Source organism: Armigeres subalbatus, chromosome 1, assembly GCF_024139115.2.
Source record: "Armigeres subalbatus isolate Guangzhou_Male chromosome 1, GZ_Asu_2, whole genome shotgun sequence".
NCBI lineage: Eukaryota > Metazoa > Arthropoda > Insecta > Diptera > Culicidae > Armigeres > Armigeres subalbatus.
Window position 1 is genome coordinate 219,141,100 of NC_085139.1, and position 20,816 is coordinate 219,161,915.

At 41.8% G+C, this 20,816-nt stretch overlaps 4 protein-coding genes, 1 long non-coding RNA gene and 1 other non-coding gene across 8 annotated transcripts in view; 5 read left to right on the forward strand and 1 right to left on the reverse strand.

The window, feature by feature from the left end:
- The first annotated feature begins 352 nt into the window (after positions 1–352).
- LOC134207003 (uncharacterized) lies at positions 353–3,352 on the forward strand. Its single transcript, XM_062682744.1, has one exon. The coding sequence runs from the start codon at positions 353–355 to the stop codon at positions 3,350–3,352; it is 3,000 nt and encodes a 999-aa protein (XP_062538728.1).
- A 465-nt stretch (positions 3,353–3,817) lies between these two features.
- LOC134207004 (uncharacterized) lies at positions 3,818–5,293 on the forward strand. Its single transcript, XM_062682745.1, has one exon. It carries the CDS (start codon positions 3,818–3,820, stop codon positions 5,291–5,293), a length of 1,476 nt encoding a protein of 491 aa, XP_062538729.1.
- A 3,562-nt stretch (positions 5,294–8,855) lies between these two features.
- On the forward strand, positions 8,856–8,952 carry Trnai-uau (transfer RNA isoleucine (anticodon UAU)). The gene is made up of 2 exons: positions 8,856–8,893; positions 8,917–8,952. It is a non-coding gene; the product is annotated as a tRNA-Ile (tRNA).
- A 126-nt stretch (positions 8,953–9,078) lies between these two features.
- LOC134205780 (uncharacterized Golgi apparatus membrane protein-like protein CG5021) lies at positions 9,079–10,205 on the reverse strand. Its single transcript, XM_062681365.1, has 4 exons — positions 10,049–10,205; positions 9,915–9,991; positions 9,489–9,855; positions 9,079–9,418 (listed from the first exon to the last, which is right to left on the reverse strand). The coding sequence occupies exons 1-4, from the start codon at positions 10,061–10,063 to the stop codon at positions 9,227–9,229; spliced, it is 651 nt and encodes a 216-aa protein (XP_062537349.1). The 5' UTR covers positions 10,064–10,205; the 3' UTR covers positions 9,079–9,226.
- A 4,318-nt stretch (positions 10,206–14,523) lies between these two features.
- Positions 14,524–15,570, forward strand: LOC134211094 (uncharacterized). The gene is made up of 4 exons (XR_009978921.1): positions 14,524–14,627; positions 14,691–14,928; positions 15,054–15,257; positions 15,325–15,570. It is a non-coding gene; the product is annotated as an uncharacterized LOC134211094 (long non-coding RNA).
- A 3,253-nt stretch (positions 15,571–18,823) lies between these two features.
- LOC134205781 (E3 ubiquitin-protein ligase znrf2-like) overlaps positions 18,824–20,816 on the forward strand; it is a 109,529-nt gene continuing 107,536 nt past the window's right edge. For 2 of the 3 annotated variants that reach the window (XM_062681366.1, XM_062681368.1), the window contains exon 1: positions 18,957–19,195. The gene's annotated coding sequence lies outside the window, so the exon portion shown is untranslated. Of the gene's footprint in view, positions 18,933–18,956; positions 19,196–20,816 lie in introns of those variants that run through there. The other variant, XM_062681367.1, reaches the window with a different exon arrangement.

The window sequence follows — 20,816 nt, forward strand, 5'->3', positions numbered from 1 at the left end:
CCGAGATCGTTCGAGATGACAACACGTATTCGCCGCAGATCGACCACAGCGGAGTGGAGAACAGACTGGAAACCGAACAAAGCATGGGTGTAGGTACAAGTTCGGCTCCGGTAAGTACATCGAATCAACAACTGCGGTTTGAAACCCAGGCTAGTGCAAGAACACCGATAATAGCTCCTCACGATATGAGTTCGAATTACAATGTCCAGTCAAAACAATACGAACTCTTTCTGTAGCTAGGGCCCGTTCAAATGTAAACAAAATCGCGTCTCAGCAGCTTAGGGCAATGAACAATACAACGATAGTAACATCTGGAATAAGCACAAACCAAATCCCTGAAAGACAAACACAAATGAATAATGCTTCAGTAGTGAGTGTACCAAGTTATCCAGAGCCAATATTCTCCCTCCCGATGAATTCCCATGCTCCTCCCTTCCCACTCGTGTCGAATACACAATCGTTTGTGAATGATTCTGTCTGTGCGATTTCATCAAGTGGCATACCGGGACCTGCTACCGGTGGCACGGTGTATTCGGTGATCAACTCCAGAGTGCAACAATTGTGTCAACAAGTACCTCGTATGATTAGTTCGGAATCAGTTAATAATCCTCCGGTGGCCAATCCGGTACCAGTGAATTCGTTTCAAAGCCACTATCATCCAGTATATCATCCTGCAGTAGGAAATAGTGAAATAGATCCAGTAGGGACAAGCGTTTGTGCACAGCCTTACAACACTCCAACCGCTCAACAGCTAGCAGCTCGCCACGTCGTTCCTAAAGAACTTCCGAATTTTTCGGGAAATCCAGCGGAATGGCCGCTATTTTGGAGCAGTTTTGAGACGTCAACAAGAATCTGTGGTTACAGTGAGTCGGAAAATTTAATGAGGCTCCAACGCTGCTTGAAAGGAGAAGCAAGAAAAGCTGTCAACTGTTTTTTGCTCCACCCGTTAAACGTTCCTGAAATTATTCGCACATTGACCACGCTCTATGGAAGACCAGAGGCGCTCATCGGAACCTTGTTGGCCGAAGTTAGGGCCGCGCCGGCCCCTCGATCTGAGAAACTAGAGAGTATCATCAATTTCGGATTGGTTGTACGAAATCTCTGTGCGCATCTTATCGCAACTGGCCAAGAATTGCACCTAGCGAACCCAATGCTGATGAACGAGTTGGTTGACAAGTTGCCGGCCAATATAAAGCTAGACTGGGCATTGTTCACGCAACGAATCGCACGAGTGGATTTGCGGGCTTTTTCGGACTACATGAACGTCATCGTCGATGCTGCGAGCCGAGTAATTCCGGTATTGGATAAGCATGTAACACCGAAAGGAAGAGCCATCGTCAATGCCCATTCTTCAGAAGGCAACGCCTGCCAAATCCCGCGAAACTACAAATCTACGACATCCAAGGCGGAGTTCGTGAGAACACAATCTGGAGGAAGCGAACGGCCATGCATGGTATGCAGGATAGGTGGCCACAAGCCGAAGGATTGTTCCGTGTTCAGAGCCAAATCATTGGAAAATCGGTGGAAGATCGCGCAAGAATTACATTTTTGCAGAAGATGTCTTTACCCTCATGGAAAATGGCCATGCAAAGCTTCTCTGTGTGGGACGGATGGCTGTCAACAACGCCATCATAGACTCCTGCATCCTGGAAATCCTACACAGGAGCGGGAATCCACGGATTTCCCGAACGCTGTATCAGGAGTAGTTAGTGTTCACCAAAACAGTCACAACAAAGTGTTGTTCAGAATAGTTCCAGTTGTGTTGCACGCTAATGGAAAATCAGTTGAAACATTCGCGTTTCTTGATGGAGGATCCGACTCAACGTTAGTGGAGAAATCGCTAATCGAGCATCTCGGTATACAGGGTCCAGTATCACCCCTGTGCATGCAATGGACGAATGGAGTTAAGCGAACAGAAGAAGATTCAATGGCAGTTCAGTTCCAAATCTCTGGATTAGACCAAAGTAAGCAGTTCCAACTAAAAGATGTGCACACAGTAGATAATTTGAACTTACCAAGGCAGTCGATACACTTTGAAGAGCTAACTAGTCGTTTCGCTCACTTGCGAGGACTACCAGTCAAGAGCTACATTGATGGTGTGCCAGGTATTTTAATTGGTCTGGACAATACCAAGGTGAAAATTCCGCTCAAGCATCGTGAGGGAAATGCCAATGAACCGGTGGCAGCCAAGACCAGACTCGGCTGGGTCGTCTTCGGCCGCGCTGGACTAACGGATCGAGTTCTACCACACCGAGTGCTTCATGTTTGTACACGCCAGCAGGACGCAGATCTGGACGAACTAGTGAAGCAATTCTTTTCGACGGAAAGTGTAGGCATTTCTGCATTGACACCGATTGAGTCGGCAGATGAGAAACGGGCGAGAGATATTCTACAGCGGACGACAGTTCGAACTCTATCCGGGAGATACCAAACAGGATTGCTGTGGAAGTACGATGAAATAAAATTCCCAAACAGTAAGCCGATGGCCGAGAGGCGGCTCCAATGCCTTGAACGCCGTCTATCCAAGTCTCCAGATCTCTACGCTAAAATGCGACAGCAGATGGTGGAATACCAGATAAAAGGATACGCTCATAAAGCCTCAATGAGCGAGTTACAAGAATCGAACATTGAAAGCATCTGGTATCTGCCATTAGGCGTGGTCGTTAACCCCCGTAAACCTGGGAAGTTGCGCGTTGTTTGGGATGCAGCTGCCGTTGTACAAGGAATCTCGTTCAACTCGGTCCTACTTAAAGGACCTGATCTTTTGGTGTCCCTCCAAACAGTACTATGCCGCTATCGTCAAAAGGAAATTGCTATTAGTGCTGATATTATGGAAATGTTCCATCAAGTGCAAATTAGACCCGAAGATCGCCAAGCCCAAAGGTTTCTATGGCGTGATAACCCAGCAGAACCAATGGACACCTTCGTCATGGATGTAGCTATATTTGGGTCGACATGCTCGCCGTGTTCCACGCAGTACGTCAAGAATGTTAATGCAGAAGTGCATTCGAAGCAGTTTCCGAAAGCAGCCCGTGCTATAAAAGAAAACCACTACGTCGACGACTATCTTGACAGCGTTGACAGCGTCGACGAAGCGATTCAACTGGCAGAAGACGTTAAGATTGTCCACGGAAAAGCAGGTTTCTTAATACGACATTGGATGTCCAATTCTTCCAAAGTATTGGAGCGTATCGGCGAACAAATTACACAAACAGTGAAGAGTTTCGCGATGGATAAAGACAACCAACAGGAACGCATTTTAGGGATGGTATTGAAGCCATGGGAAGGCATGTTTTCGTTCACGTCTTCATTCAGAAGCGATTTACAGCGATTGTTGTTCAACAATCAGTGACTTCCAGTAAACGGGAGGTTCTTAGATTGGTAATGAGTCTCTTCGATCAATTGGGACTCGTCGGTTCCTTTGTAATCGAGGGAAATTTGGAGGACAAATATAGGCTGGGACGAGCGCATTCCTAATGTGCTACAACCACGGTTGCAGCAGTGGCTAGAAGTGCTCTGGTCGAAGGATGCAGTGAAGATTCCACGGTGCTACTTCCCGGGATACGACAAGGAGGCTTATGAGTCAATCGAACTGCATGTCTTCGTTGACGCAAGTGAAGCTGCTTACGCTACCGTCGCATATTTCAGGATTATCGACAATGGGAGAATACGATGCTGCTTAGTAGGAGCGAAAACAAAAGTAGCTCCATTAAAGCCGCTTTCTATACCTCGGCTTGAACTTCAAGCGGCTACGATCGGAGCACGCCTGATGCGGACTGTCATCGAAAATCACTCTATTCCAATAAAACGAAACATTATGTGGAGTGATTCCAGAACGGTACTGGCTTGGCTCCGTTCCGATCAGCGAAGATACCGGCAATTCGTTGCGTTCCGAGTTACGGAGATACTAGAGCAAACAAAAGTTACGGATTGGAGATGGGTACCGACGAAACAGAACGTGGCAGATGAGGCTACAAAATGGGGTAAAGGGCCCAACTATGTCGAGAGCTGTCGGTGGTTCAAGGGTCCTACATTCCTATACGAGGATGAGAGTCGGTGGCCTAAAGAAGAACTTTCGACGACGGAGTACACAACCGAGGAGCTACGTGACGTTCACGTTCATGCACAGCACTTAGCTGAACCTGCGATACTCTTTCAACGATTTTCAAAATGGGAGAAGCTTATTAGAACAGCGGCTCATATACGTCGTTTCTACAACAACTGTCAGCGTAAAAGAATTGGTTCCGCAATTTTTTCGGAAACTCTTCTGTGCGAAGAGATCAATTCTGCAGAACATTTGATCTGGAGATTAGTACAAAAGGAAGTGTTTGCAGAGGAATATTCAATAATTGAAAGGAACCTTGGACTTCCTTTTCATCAGCAAAAAAGTTTGGAGAAAAGCAGCCGAATCTACAAATTGTCTCCGTTTCTTGGTGAAGGAAACATTTTGAGAAAGAACAGCCGAATTGTTGCGTCATCTTATGTGCCATACGACACGAAGTATCCAGTTGTAATACCCAAAGATCATTATGTAACATATCTTCTGATCGACTGGTACCACCGGAAATATGGTCACGCGAATGGAGAAACCGTGGTCAATGAAATCCGACAAAGGTACCACGTACCGGAACTAAGAACTGCTGTACGGAAAATGACAAAGCGCTGCATCTGGTGCTCGGTGTACCGAGCAGTACCTCGGGTTCCGAAAATGGGTCCACTGCCGTTAGCGCGTATAACACCATATGTTAGAGCATTTACGTTCGTTGGTTTGGATTACTTCGGACCACTGGTTGTTCGTATCGGAAGGGCAAACGTGAAGCGATGGGTAGCTTTGTTTACATGCTTAACAACTAGGGCAATACATCTGGAAGTAGCAGCAACGATGTCAACTGATTCCTGCAAACAAGCCATCCGAAGATTCATCGCAAGAAGAGGTGCTCCCCAGGAGGTGTATTCCGATCAGGGGACTAATTTCCAGGGTGTAAACAGCGAATTGTCCAAGCAAATACGGGAAATCAACGGAACACTTGCGCCGCTTATCACCAACTATAAAACGCAGTGGAAGTTCAACCCACCGTATGCTCCCCACATGGGAGGCGCATGGGAAAGACTTGTACGGTCCGTAAAAACTGCTCTCAACTGTCTGCTGACAGAAAGACGACCTGACGACGAAGCTCTGGGTACAGTACTTGCTGAAGTAGAATCGCTGGTGAACTCACGACCGTTAACCTATTTACCTTTGGACAGCGAGGAGCATGAAGCATTAACGCCTAATCATTTTTTTGCTTCTTAGCTCCGGTGGAGTTGTTCAGACAGCCACGAAGCAAGTGAATGAAGTAGCCGCTCTCCGCTCGAATTGGGGTATAATCCTGGTGATGCTCGACGACTTTTGGATGCGATGGCTTAAAGAGTACCTGCCAGTCATATCACCCCAGTCAAAATGGTTTGGAGAACAACACAATGCCCAAGTAGGAGATCTGGTAATGATAGCCAACGAAAAGGAAAGAAACAGCTGGACTAGAGGAAGAATTTTGCGAGTTTTTCCCGGAAAAGACGGACGAGTTAGGAGAGTTGAGGTACAAACGTCTACGGGCATTCATCAACGACCAGTGTCAAAGCTGGCTATGCTGAACGTCGCTTTAAATTCGGGTATAGCTGAAGGTTCCACTAGCAATACGGTCGGGAGTATGTCCGCGACGCACCCTAATGCAATCTGCAATACCCAGCCGGCTCTACAATAGATCGCTTCTCGACAACCGAGAGTACGTAGCAAACAATATTACCACCTTTGCGTTGACAAATTCTCTGACTAAAATATCTACATCACACAAAAACAATACCAAGTGAACACGTTAAAACCTATTTCTTAAAATTAAACTGTTTCTCAATCGAATTAGTGCTGAAAATGTAAGTTGAATTAAAAACTATTGAATTTATGATTAATTAAAACTTATATCTACAACAGAAATCTAAACATTGAAGAAACAATTGTTACAATAGACGGAAAACAGACGAAGGAAATTAAAATTGTAAGCTAACCTTAAATTAAACTATAAAACATGCAATTGAAATATACATTTCTAGCTTGAAGCTAACTCCATCAAAAACGAGTTGGTCTATAGAGAAGTTTCTGCCGAGAAGTTTCATCCGTCCCGTAACACAGTCCGTGCAGTGCCATATTGAAATTGGATTTTTCTCACAATCCATATCACTCAAAATAATCCAAACGTCAATATTACGTGAAAACATATGTGGTTTTTTTCCATCACCTTTTTCACGTAACAGCTACGTGAAACGCAAGTAAACAAAAAATGAACTCATGAACACCCTCTTTACCCTAAGGCCACGTCATAGCTACGTGATTTTTAGGTGGCATCCACGATATGATGCGGTAAGCTTCAAATGATGTTTCAGTGGATTTTATATATATTTTGATCAAAAGGCATGTGTTTTTTCGTTGAATATTATTCTGGCTATTATTAGCCCAAATTTTCTTTATAGTGAAAAATGTACAACTTAAAATAAACTAAAATATAACATAAGCTACTGAGCTATTGATCTGGCGTTTGTCAGCCTTTTTGTTAAGCCTATTTGTACAGAAAGTTATGTATTCACAATATCAGTAGATTCTGAAATAACCTTGTGCAATGGATAGTTGATACCAGGAACTAATAACCTGGTTATGGGTTCCTGGTTGATACAGCGCAATTAAAAAAGGTTGTAGCCCGGTAATTATTTTCTTGACGATCTACACGATTCAATAAAGTTCCAGCTAATTTATAGGGGAACGGTTCGCCACTTCATCTCATAGCTCCTATTTCCATCCCATCAAAAACAAAGAAATGGAAAGGAATTTGGTTTGTTTATTATTTTTGTGATTTTTTTCAGCAGTGAGCACGCATGTTGACAAAAAGAAGCGACGAATTTGGTGCCGTATTTCTTTGTTTAGCGATGAGATGAATATATGTACAGTGAGATTAAGATCGGAACAGTTCCCCTACGACATTGTATTTATTCCATTTAAATACAGTAGAAAAAATCATCTTTTACTTGCTTCCTAATTTTGTTTTGCGTCACCATCTCGGGTTCCCGGAGTTTTCACAATCAATATCAACTATTACATATAGCAAGAACAAAAGTATTAATTTCCATTTACGCTTAACATGCTACATCAAAGTACCTTTATCAATAACAATAGGAAGTTTTTAGCAATCAAATTATAATGTATAACAATTTAATAAATTCCAAAACTGCAGAGCAACAACTCTGTCCGCCTCAGTATTTAGAGTGAATGACGGCATCTGCTGTCGAAATGAACTTCAGGCGTGTACGTGATTTTCACGTCGAAGTGATGAAGCAATTACAGTAATAGCGACGGGATGCTTGTTTAGATGCTATCTGATGTTCAATAAAAACTACCTTCATCAGATGAGACCTTCAAGAAGTTCATTTCTAGCTATCTACGTGATTTTCCACGTACCATTAACGTGTGGATTATTTTGAGTGTACGTTAAACCTAATTTCGGAAGTAGTGCGCTGTATAGCACATCACCAAATGAAAACAGCGCACCACTTCCGAAGTTAGGTTTAACGTACGAATTGTGAGAAAAATCCAACTTTGTTAGCGGCTATAATTCGGATTTGCACTGAATTGATAATACAGCTCTGGGGGGTTGCTGTCCATTTTTGTACAAGTACTCAAAATTTGAGTAGTGCCCCTTTTTACGAAAAATGAGTAAGATTTCCGTGAGAAAAAAAAGAGATGGCAATACAATTTCACTCAGTCTCTGAGTGATTTGAAACGGGCGTGTATATAGTTCCAATTAAGGTTCCAATGTTGGACTGTTTGCGATACAGTTTGTGCCCTGAGACTTTGTGCCCATATTTAGGGTCTGTCTCATTTGGAGAATTAAACTTAAAAGTGACAGTTCGAATATTAGCTAATAACCCGGTAATAAGAATGGCTGGTGCTGCTCAGCAATTCCAATAAGACATCGATGCAAAATTATTCGATATCTGTCAAAAGTAATCTTGCTCTGCGAGCAGGGTTATTTGATAATTATTAAAATGTCACTTTTAAGTTTAATTTCAGTTTAATTCTCCAAATGAGACAGAACCTTAGTGTGGATAGTAAATATCGATATCGACAGCGGTGCGTGAAAGATGAACACCTCTAGTCTTAACTTTCGTTGAGATCAACGCGTCGTTTATGCATTCGCCTCCCGCATTCAACATCGTTTGGCTGATTTGTTTGTTTGTGTTTGTTTGAGATGAGCTCAAGTGTTTGTGAGTTTTGAAATGTTTTATTTTCCTTTGCAATTCTTGCAGCGGGTTTATGATAAATGGCCAGATAAGTAAGCTGTATCGCCGACCGACGCCCGCTGGTTCCTGCAGGATACGCCGTAATTAGACCACATACTCCTGGTCTCGCTGAGAACGTGAAGAATCTTTCAAAAGTATGCAAACATCACCAGCAACGACAGCGAAAAAAGCAAGTGCCGGGAGTGTTTTGGAAGTGTTGCATTGGTGCATCATAAGGCAAATTAATTTAGTGCAGTTTGATTATATAATTTCATCAACAGTATCTGAAAATCCAAATTTTATGAGTGTAATTGCATTTCAATCATTCCGTAGATTTGCATTTTAAAAAACGGCAAATTAAAATGGCAGCCCGCCATGAAAATTTTATGCTTTGGCGGCGGCCTTCGCATATCCTCGCAACAGAAAATGCGTTGCAGCAACATTTCCAAAACACGAGGTTTCCCGATGCGACGAATTCTGTGTTTTTCCGGCCCGGCCAGGGTCGAATAGGGGTCAAAGCTTTTTAAAGCGCTTTAACGGGCTGGCTGACATCAGCTCCAGTGGCGCAATTGGTTAGCGCACGGTACTTATAGAGCAGTAACTGTGAGATGAGCAATGCCGGGGTTGTGAGTTCGAGCCTCACCTGGAGCAATTTTTTTTAATGCCGGGGAATAAAGTTGGAACATTTGTATTGTTCCAAGAGGTATTGAATTTCAACCAGAAACTATTCCAGGGCTGGTAATATACCGTTCGGAATCGATAATTCAACAAATACAATTGGTTTGAATACAATGTTTTTATTGCGAATTTGGCGGACGCGATTTCGCAGAATTTCTTACAGTCCTATCATGTACCATAAAAATACATTCATTTGTCTTCAAAGAAGAAATAGACAGTTTATTATATATTTGCACTATATATTAGTTTAAGCTACTGTAGTACTTCTCGGAGCCGAGCTGGTGCTTGGTTGGCTCATAAAATTGACGGCATTTCTCAGCATTTGGCTTCGAACAAAATCAGTTGTCGTAGCTTTAAGATTAGCATTGGCTCCAAAGTTACACTTTATGTATCCATACAGATTTGCTCCATTTAAAGACAGTGCAATCATGACCAGTAGCTGAAGTAACAAAACGATTTCATCATCTATCGAAAGCTGTACTCCCTTACCCATTCATTTTGATACTTACCATCCACTTGAACTTGAACCCGAACAGCGCCACTACGAAGAACAAGCCCCAAAGCACGGGGCAGACCACCAGAGCGGTCCAGAAAATTCGCGCTTCATGCGGATTAACCCTAGATTCGTAACCGGTTTCACCTTTTTTTGATTCAAACACCCAATGGGAACGGCCGTCGTCGTCGACGTAGTTCCACCAACGCATTCCCACCAGAAGTCGGCCGCTTAGGTTCTTCACCAAATAGAAATCTGCCGAAAGCCAAAACACCACCAGCAGAAAGCATTTGATGAAAGAATCATTGAATAGGGTCCAAAAAAGGTACGTCGCCAGGGCAGCCCCGCGGAAGAAGACGTGGAAGAAAGTCATATACGGATGGCTGAAATTGGATCAAAATTGACCAGTCAAGCTTGTATTTAATAAGATATGAGTACCAACCTCAAGCGCTTTGGAGTTCCATTGGCGTTGAGTTCTTCCTCGTCGCCGAAGGGCACGGTGTCATCAAGCAAAGGGACCTAAAAAATCGATAAAATGGATTTATAATGAAAACGACTGTTGCTTTCAATATTTACCGTAGCAGATGACATTTCTGTATACGCTCTGAAGATTTGAACGCCAATCTAACGCAAATTTACTTAAAAACAGATATTATTTCTGAAAATGATCCACATCACGATTCTTTTCGATTTTGTTATTTTGTTTTGGTCTTGTTGACGGTTTAATGCTGATAAGAACAAAATTTGCTAAAGATCGTGAATCAGGGCTGTGAAATTTATATTACATTTCTCGCTTAACAATTGATAAGGGCCTAAATAAAAATGAAATTCAATTTTAATAAATAAATGATTTAGATCAATAGGGCACTGCACGGACTACTTTGTCTCTTTCTCGCTGCAAAGAAATATGAAAACAACAAGGCCAGTAAACGTCAAAGTTTATGAGGAACGAAAAAGAAAGGGATGTTTCCGTGCAGTGCCCTATAGGGCACTGCACGGACTGCTTTGTCTCTTTTTCGCTGCAAAGAAATTAGAAAACAACAAGGCCAGTAAACGTCAAAATTTATGAGGAACGAAAGAGAAGAAGATGTTTCCGTGCGCAGTCTGATGGCCAGCTAAAACGCTATAGGGCACTGCACGGACTGCATGCTTTGTCTCTTTTTCGCTGCAAAGAAATTAGAAAACAACAAGGCCAGTAAACGTCATTTTGCCCCCATAGGGCAACGCACGAAACATCTCTTTCCGTTCTCATATATTTTGACGTTTACTGGCCTTGTTGTTTTCTAATTTCTTTGCAGTTAGTAAGAGACAAAGCAGTCCGTGCAGTGCCCTATAGGGCAGTTTACTGGCCTTGTTGTTTTCAGATTTCTTTGCAGCGAAAAAGAGACAAAGCAGTCCGTGCAGTGCCCTATCCAGTTTTCCACGCTCCGTAATGGCGGCTTGTCGGTGTGTAAAAATCAATCGGTCGCTGTACTGTTTGACACTAGCTGGAGGAAAACTCACTGTCTAAAAGGCCTTTTTTCCCTTCCCCTCACCCAGGAACGCCAGTGGGCTTTCCTCCAGCTAGTGTCAAACAGTACAGTGACCAATTGATTTTTACACACCGATAAGCCGCCATTACCGAGCGTGGAAAGCTGGATATTAATTCTGAACCGACGTTTCGGTACCTTTATTGGTCCTTTTGACGTAGGACTACGTCTGTGTTTTCTATATTGAGGTACACTTAACGATTGCGAAAATCGGGGACCGTCACGAAAATATGATAGACTTTAAACTTTAATATTGTCGGCGTAGCACCAACTTAGAATTCGGAAGTCGGGACTTCCGAACTGAACTTTCTTCCGAAGTTTTATCTGCAAAACTAATTGATGTTGTTTAGCGCATCTTTAGGCGAATCTAGCGCACTATTTCCGAAGTTGGGAAAGTTGCCTGTATCTGGAGAAAAATCCAACTTCGGTATAAAAATCGGTCTAACTTTTATCCGGATAGACAATATCTAAGCCGTTTCTCGATGGATTTTCATTTTTTTACCTTTCAAGCAAGGATGAGTCAACGCTTCTTTGTATTTATTTGAAAATACTGATTTTAAACTACATATTTATTATCGATAATTGATAAAAAGTTTAGAAATAGGTAAACTTAGAGTCCTATAAGAAGAGTAACGTCATGTGCCACGTTTGACATATCTCCTGCTCGTTTGGAACGCGCATTTGTATGGAACTGACAGACGATTCTGTTCCAATTCTGACAATTGACGACACTGTTATTATAGTCACTGTAGGTAAACTAACCAATCACGTACATGCATCACTAGCACAGACATAAAAAATCAATCACTTGCGGGTTTGGATCTAATCCTCAGTTTGAACAAGATTTTACGCAGAGCAGACGCATCAAAGCGATCGCAGCGAAGCGGACACAGCATCACCGAGGCGCTAATAACATTTTCAAAGAAAATCCATCGCATTGGTGGTGGTGGTCGATGTGTTGCTGCAGATCATTCAACCTCAACGAACCAGAATTTCATATGAAGAAAAGGTTGACCATAAAAATAGCACTGTGGCGATTCCGCACCGCCAGTGCCGATGCTGAAAATTTATTACAAATCAAGACAAAATTTTCAAACGGCTTATCTGCTTTTGTAAACAATGATTCAAACAACGATTTGACGAATCTGATAGCTCCCACGCAAACCAGCACAACCAATAGATAGGGAAACCTTCACCCACCTACTGGTGGTGTTGGTTTGCGTGGAGATTATCAGATTCGTCAAATCGTCGTTTGAATCTTTTGTTTACAAAAGCAGATAAGTCGTTTTGAAAAATTTTGTCTTGAAATGGTGGTGTCAGTTAGTTGGAAAGGAACATTGGGAAAAGAAAATTGGTTCTTCTCAGGACCAACATTTTATGGAAAGAGTTAATTGCGAAAATGGACTGTTTCGGTGGCATCGGGTTTGGCGTGGTAGTTTGGTTGCTGTTGGTGATTCGATCCATTAAAATTCACTGCATCATCTCCCTCCGACGCGCTATCAAATTCGCTATTTATTTACGATTGAGTTTTGCACTTTGAAGAAAGTTTATTTCGGATGGTCGGATCAACCTTCTTTTGTATAAAATGGTGGCTTTTGTATAAAATCAATGAAGACGCCACCTCAGTGGAAACTATCTACAGCAACCACCCATCGGTGAACGTCGCTCGGACAGACAGATGCCGAAAGATAATGTTTGGTAATATGAAGAAACTTCGTCTTGAGTCAAATTTCTGTTGTCATTCCTCGCAACAATACGCATCTTAGATAAACAACATCTCATAACCAAATTCAGAATCGAGAAAATTTCATAGGATTCTTAAGAGCCCCGCACATAGCATACGTTTGCGTTGCGTTTGACACATTTCCCATGGGAAAACTGTCAAACGCAACGCAAACGCATCCTATGTGTGGGGTTCTTTAGAATTTGTCATTCTCCGAAAGGTCCGTTGTCTGCTGCGGAATCCCGATCAAAATGGCTCGCGCGCGCAAGGATGTTATCGATCATTTAGTAATTTGCGTTCGATCATTTAGTAGTTTGTCAATAACTCATCCCAGAAGCTCAATTTCAAAATGTGTTGTATGGTGGACTTCTAGTGCGAAGGTTTTTCTACAACTCTGCCTAATGGTTTGTTGTTAGAATTTCACTAGGAATGGAGTTATAACTATAGTTTAGATAACTTAGACTAAATGATAACAAAATTCGAATCATTTAGTTTGAGTTACTGCAACTAGCGCTATAACTCTGTTTTTAGTTTAACTCAAGCAACGAACCATTCAGCAGAGTTGTAGAAAAACCTGCGCACTAGAAGTCCACCATACAACACATTTTTAAATTCAGTTTCTGGAATGAGTTATTGACAAACTCAAGGGTAAGCCACTCGGCACACTTCCAAAATGACTAATTGTGCCCACTGTGTTTATTAGTGTGCCGAAATGTGCCGAAGTAAAAATAATATTGGTTTGGCTGCACTGGATTTAATTATTTTACGGCATAACTGTCACATTTGTTTATGTTTGTTATTATTTATGCAAAATGTGATAAATCACAACACTTATCCATGATGGATTCACCGTCTTTATTGGCATTGCACCGTCCACAACTGAAACTAAAGTGTACGGACCAGCAGGAATCACTACAGGATCTTTCCTTTCCAATGTAAGTTCAATAAATCAATTTACCGTAGAGTGAGTATGGCCGAGGCTTGGATTTTAGAATTTTGGTCATCTGGGAGAGTGCGGATCTTATTCGAGAAGTCGTTATTTTTGAGGTCCACCATTCTGGCCTTGATAATTTTTGTGATTCGATTGCAGCGTGCCTTAAGGTCACTCCTGACGGAATCCAAGTTTCAAAGTGCTCGCGTTTCCGGGGGCACACTACTCGATACGAAGGCAACGCACAACTGTCATTTTTGTTGACTTAGCTTTGCTGCGTCGCAGCATGCGTGAAATAATAAAAATGACAGTTGTGCGTTGCTTCCGTATCGAGTGGTGTGCCCCCCAAAACGCGAGCACCTTGAAACTTGGATTCCGTCAGGAGTGACCTTAAGCTCAGGCCAGCCCCGTGGCAAGAGATGCTTCTCAGCGTAGCCAACATCTTCATGAATATGTCCAGCATACATTTTGAAAAGTACTTCTCCCGAATCGTGCCTTTACAAGCAACTGGATTTCATCCAAAATATTGTTGGCTACACTTTTTCAATTTGGTCAAAAATAATACCAGCTATTATGGGCATGTAAATATAATCCTAAAACATCTTTCAGCACACCATTTATTTGATTTCAATTTCACTAATGAATGTCGTTCGATTTGCATCCCCGGACCATTTCAACTGTGATGCTCACCACAGTATACACGCTTATATCAGTTTACCTATTTATGGGTACTTTATTCACCCATATTTGGGTTTTACAAACATTACCCATATTATGGGTGAAATGTACTGAAAAAATCAGCAAATTTCACCCATATTATAAGTATAATAGCTTTACCAATATATGGGTGAATTAATTTACCCATATTTGGATGAAAATAAAAACATTTGCATCAAAATCGCAGACCAGTGTCGCAGTGGAAGTTTCGCCAAAAAGCTAATGCCGAAGATCGGCAAAAATTACAAGTAAAAAGTAAGTTTAAATAATTCGTCCCTTTGAATAGCATGATAATATTCCATCTTAATCACCCTATAGGAGAAATAAGCCAATCAGAGAAATAAGCAAAAGCCATGAAACCAAGCAGTCCACCATCACGGGGTTTGCCACTGCAACGGAGAAAGTTCAACGCGAATTCTGCGGTGCAATATCCTCCACATCTCTGTACCCAAATAGGTGCACTTCATGACCAGCAGGTTCTCCGCTATATGGAATTCACCCAGATAATGCCTCTGCAAAACAAACATCCCCTGTCGGCTTGGACATTTTGCTACGGGTAAGTGAAGTGGGACAAAAAATGTCTTGTGCTATTCAAAATACTATGTACTATTTCGTGTTTAAGGGAACCAATGAGAGATCCGAGGCAGAGGAAATTTAAAGCAGTTTCTTACTTAATTACAGGCACACAATGTCCCTTCCTGTTTACAAGCAGCGGACCGCTTATCAGCACCCGGTCACCCAAAGTCCCTAGTAAAGCTAAACAGAGCATGTTGTTGCACCAGCGCAGGGTGAGTCGTTTGAGCCTCCGGGCAATTCAGCCTCTGAGAGCCTCCGAACCATTGAATTAAGGAAGACAGAGCACCTTACCAACCATTTCGTCATCAGGTAAGTTTAAATTATAATGTTCATCTCTACAATTGAATTAATGATAAATCCCTCCTCCTCCCTTCAGGCGTGGAACGAGTTTCTATGAAAAAATCGAGATTTGGGGCTGAGACACATGCACAACGAGAGAACCCGTTTCGTCGCACAGCAAGCGAGAATGTCCGGCAGCATTTCTACAGCACCGTTATTCCTGACACTAAACGCGACACCTTCTGTTCGTGGTATAATACCATGAATGCGATCATACATGTAAAATATGATAGGACCTGAGATATAGGACCAAAGGTCCGATGAAAATATACTTATAACTGTTATTAATATTTTCAATAAAGTTAATATCAATTCTTTGTTTATAAATCAGAGGTTTATTATAATCTTCAAGAAAAAAGACTGAGAAGTCACCCAAATATGGGTGAAATTTACCAATAAATTGCTCCTGTTTAAGTACCTATATATAGGTAAACTGGATTTACCCATAAATTGGTAATGACCAGTTCACCCATATCTAGGTATGTGCACTTTTTGGCGATTTTAGGTACTCTTCACCCATATTTGGGTGAACTGAAGTAAGCGTGTAAACAATAATAATATCTTTTGTTTGATTCGGAGCGGGAGAACAAGTTACGAAATATGATTTCGTGTAGCGTTTGATATCACCTGTAGATTCCCTCCAATTCGTAAGTTTATTATATTTTATGATCAAATAACATAATTCCCATGGTCAGAGATGTAAATCTTGCAAATAATTTTGAAAACAATTTTCAGATTTAACCAAAACAAATAGTAAACAAAACACATGATGTTTATTTTCGTACAATAACAATGGACAGTAATGAGCTACCGTCCGTGGACATGGTGGCTATTTTCAAACCCTTGTAATAGTACACTGCCAAAAATATCTATATAAGATATATGTGTCGCCGTTATAGATTTTGCAATAGCTGCATCCTAATATAATCGATGTAGAACCACACATAAATTAAATAATTGCTAATTCGAGACCACACATAAAGTTTATTTGGATATATATTTTATAAGTAGTTCGCATGGAGAATGGTTATGTGTGCACTGATATACATCATAAGTTAAATCTATGGATTTTTGCCAATAAATATGTGTGGATTTTTAGTAGTGTATAGGACGCCAGGGGGGTGGCTCAGGCAGTCCCGTACGTTGAAACTGCCTGCGAGTGACATTCCGCAATCGAATCAAATCTTTTGTGAGTGTATCGATGTTTAAGGAGTTGCTTACCTGCCGGGCCGTCGGTACATGTTGCTCACGGGCCGCCGAGATAGCCTCCTCGATAGCGCACAGCTGGCGGTCGATACTTTTCGGCGTCTCCGGACGCACCTCGTAATCGACGGTGTTGTCAACGCACTGCTGGAACACCGCTGCCAGTTCACTCGATGATAGTTTCGCCTTGTGCCGATTTACTGAGGTTCCAACTTCAGCCACCACCGGATAGTGGTCCGAGCTTAGTTCTTGGAAGATGACCGGCTGGGAGACGTTATTGTGCATGTTCGTGATGTAGATGTCGAGCGTAGCATGGGCCGCGGACCGTGTCAACCGGGTAGGGCTGTCAGGGCTCAGGATGGTGTAGTGGCCCTCTAGTTCATCGTTGGACCAGACGACTCCGTTCCGGTTGGAGACGGTGTTTCCCCACGATTGGTGCTTTGCATTCAGGTCTCCGGCGATGATGAACCGCCCCTGCCGCCGAGTGAGCTTGACTATATCCCTTCGTAGCTCGGCCGACGTGACATCGTCGACTTTGGCTTGTGTGGGACAGTAATCCACGAGTGACGACTCCGACGGAAGTGGTGACTTCCACTCCAACGGCTTCGATGAGTTTGAGCTTGAAGTCCGGCAGCAGGCGGCAGGCGATGTTGCTTCGCAAGGCGATTGCCACGCCTCCCCCTCTGGAGCTTGTTCGATCGAACCTCACCAGCCTAAAACCCGTTGTTGCACTTACCTCGGGCTTCAGGTGGGTTTCGATGACAAAAGCCGCGTCAATCTCCTTCTCCTGAAGGAAATCGCCGAGCTCGATGATTTTGCTCTTTAGTATGAGCAAGCTTTCCAAATTGCAGTTATCGAACGTCTACTGCACATAACATAAGCATCTTTGCCGAGGAATGTGGTCTTTCCCTGATTTTGAAACGCTAGCGAACCTAGCGGTGGAAGTCAAGCTTTACTCAACAACGAGCATAAGACAGAGCAGCAGCACATGCTTTTCTGTTTCTCTCTATTGCCTTGGATACACGGAACGGCCGTTCATCGATTATTGATACACAAAAAATTCACTTTGAATTTTGCTATTTCAAGCTCTATCTGGAATAAGGACGAATGTCGCAAGAGAGGATAAGGATTGCTGACGTTCAAACATCTTTCTCTTTCAAGCGCGTTGGCAGGATAGGATTTTTTTTCATCGGGAAACGTTTCCCGATGAAAACAAATCCTATTCTGCTTCTGTGCTTGAAAGAGAAAGATGATTAAACGTCAGCAAGCTCTATTCTCTTCGTCTACTTCCTCTCTTTTATATCGCTAGTCAAGTGGAAAACCGAAATGGGGGACTAGCGAAGTTGGATTTTTCTCGCAATCCGTAGGTTAAACCTAACTTCGCTAGTAGTGCGCTAGTCTAATTATGCCACAATTAGACTAGCCCGCCACTAGCGAAGTTAGGTTTAACGTACGGATTGCGAGAAAAATCCAACTTCGCTAGTCCCGTATTTCGGTTTTCAACTTAATCAAGTATATAAAAGTGACAAGCAGCAGATTTCTTTGCGGTTTATCACCTCAGAACGATAGAAAACAATTCGAACTTGCGTTATGAGGTGATAAACTGCAAAGAAACTTCCTGCTTGTCACTTTTATTCAAAAGAGGGGAAGTTGACGAAGAGAATTCTCTCTTGCGACATTCGCCCTTTTACCAGATAGAGCTTGATTTGTTCTATGATGTCTACACTGAAAACCAAAACTACCCAAAAAGTGGGTTGTTTGCACTCAAAACAAATGGTTTGGGGCCAATAACTTAAATTTGAGTAAAATGACTTTTCTGGCACTAGGTAGTTTGCATTTAATCCCATGTAAACAATTTACCCAAAGCTGAGTTTAATTTATCCAAAGCGGACCTTAATCAACTCAAAATAGAGAATATTGAATTTACTCAAATTTAGGTTATTGGGCTGAGCAACCTCGGTGAGGTGTTTGCATCTTGCTCTAGTTTTGATAGCAATCAAGGGAAAGAAAGGAAAACTACCCAAATTTGGGTAAATTTTCTCTGCGATATTCTCATGAGTGCGTATATTGAACTCAAAGTTTGGGTTGATTTATCTGTCCGTGTATATCTGTTTTGTGGTCTACTGTCTATCTTACGTCCATTTGAAATGTTTGCTTGGCTGCGCACAAAATTCAGGACGTAATTTTTGAACAAATCTTTAATGTCAGCTGATTTCTGACAGCTTCGTTTGAGAGAAGAAGACGACACGACGTGAATGTTTTCTATCATGCGAAAATGCCGTTAGTGTGACAAAAACAGAAAGCAAAGTGCTCCCCTATATGAAACAACAACAGCAGATTTTCCGCCCTTGTTAGGTCATCCTTGTCCCTTTCGTTCACGACGCAGATCTTCGGAGAGTGTCCATCCATCGCGACGGAGCAAATTGTAGCTGCTAAGCAAATGTGTGTATAATATTTATACGATCGCCAGTCAAACTCCATCCATATTTACCTGCTTCTGCTGCTACTAAACTAGGACTAGCCATCTCAAGAGGATAAACTAATTTTAGTTGCAGCACGACAGGAAAACCGCAAATGCAAATGTGATCACAATAATGGAGAACTGCTAACGAGAAACAGTGGGTTCAAGTGCGCGCGGTTGGTGGTCTGTTTCCGCGGATCGAAAATAATCAGTGTTTTGTGTTGGATGTGCGATTGTCGAAAGGGTTGGTCAATTTGGCTCAGAACTGTATTGCCCAAGTTTATTGGGTTGGCTTGGTCATCGAGAAAAAGTGCTTAATTTCCTGTTATTTGGGGATGTTTCGTGGAAGGAAGATTCAAAGTGTTACTGAATAGGTGGAAAATCTCAACATTACGTGCGAGATTACGTGAAAGCAGATTTCTATGGCAGTAGATTGGTTTTATAAAGTGATTTGAAACTGGTTCCGTTCAGTCCTCAAAAAAACTAAAAGTGATTCTGTCATAGCAAATTTGCAGCAATATCACCAGAGAAGTTATTTCAAATGGGAAATCTAAAGACGCATTTTGTACTTTTTCCAATAATACCTGAAGAATAAAAGGAAATGTGCAAAATCATGTCATATCTGACGTCTCCTAAATTAGGTATATCGGTGTCGCTTTTGCACAGTGACTAATTATTTTAGAAGTGGTTTCATATTTCAGTATGTAGCATTTGATTAATACAAAAGGATATTAAGAAATAGTTTGTTTAAGTTGATAAAAGGTAAAATTTTATTGGATCACTTCTCATAATGTGATTTCGCAGTAACAAAAAGCTTTATTCAGTTCAGTTTGATCCACTGTCTGGGTCTTTCTTTTGGTCATCGTTCTCAGGTCACCATCATCTCTGTACAAACGAAAAGGTTGACGGCGACTTTTGTGCTATTTCAGTCTCTCTTGCTTTCTCGTATCGCCAGTCAGCAATCTAATCTCCATTCTGTTCGAACTGCTCCCCTTTTGCGATTATGGTATGTGTTTGTGCCAGGCTGCAAAACTGTTTGGCAATGATAATAAAAGCTTATTTTTGAATAATATTAAATTAGCAATATTCATATTTTTGTTAATACATATACAATATGACCTACAACAGTCGTATGCTCTGTTGGTTCAAACCCTCTTTTAGATGAAAACAGCCTTTTCAATTTTGCTTTTATGATAATACGAAATCCTGGCATTCTATTTTAAAAAGCTTCCAAGCTCATTCAATGCTAAAGTTATCGACAGTAATTCAATTTTTGACTCAAATATTGGATCTTTCAACTGCGATACATCCTTAACCGGATTATTCACTGTACAGTGATCTTTCGCTGATCGGAGCATAACCGAATGAGCGATCTGACAAACGAAAATTTTTTGCCTGAACAATTGAAAATTTTACCCGTTAGGATTAATAATTATAATGGGATAATTTTCTGATTTTAATAACTTTCTATTGTCGATACTTGTTAGCATAGGTCTTTTAATTTATCCAAATTATGCATGTCATGCTGCTTCAGCCGAATGGGTACTTGGGGAACGTCCATTGTATCCACAAAGAAAATTAGTTTTTCCGGACGGTGTAAAAATAATAACAATCGTCCAGCCGATCAGGCAGCCACACACTACAGAGAGAATGTAAAAGCAGTGTAGAACGCACACAAATCCGATGCGTGGAAATGAGAGAGCCATTGATGGTCGGAGAAACAGTGAGAGAAAATTTCAAAGTATGCACACGCTAAAAGTCATTCACTCATCTTATTGGCCCGTTACATATTCGGGCCATTACATATTCGCTAGTTCTAGCGGACAATGCACTATCCGACAGTACTAGCGCGATATTAGCAGTGG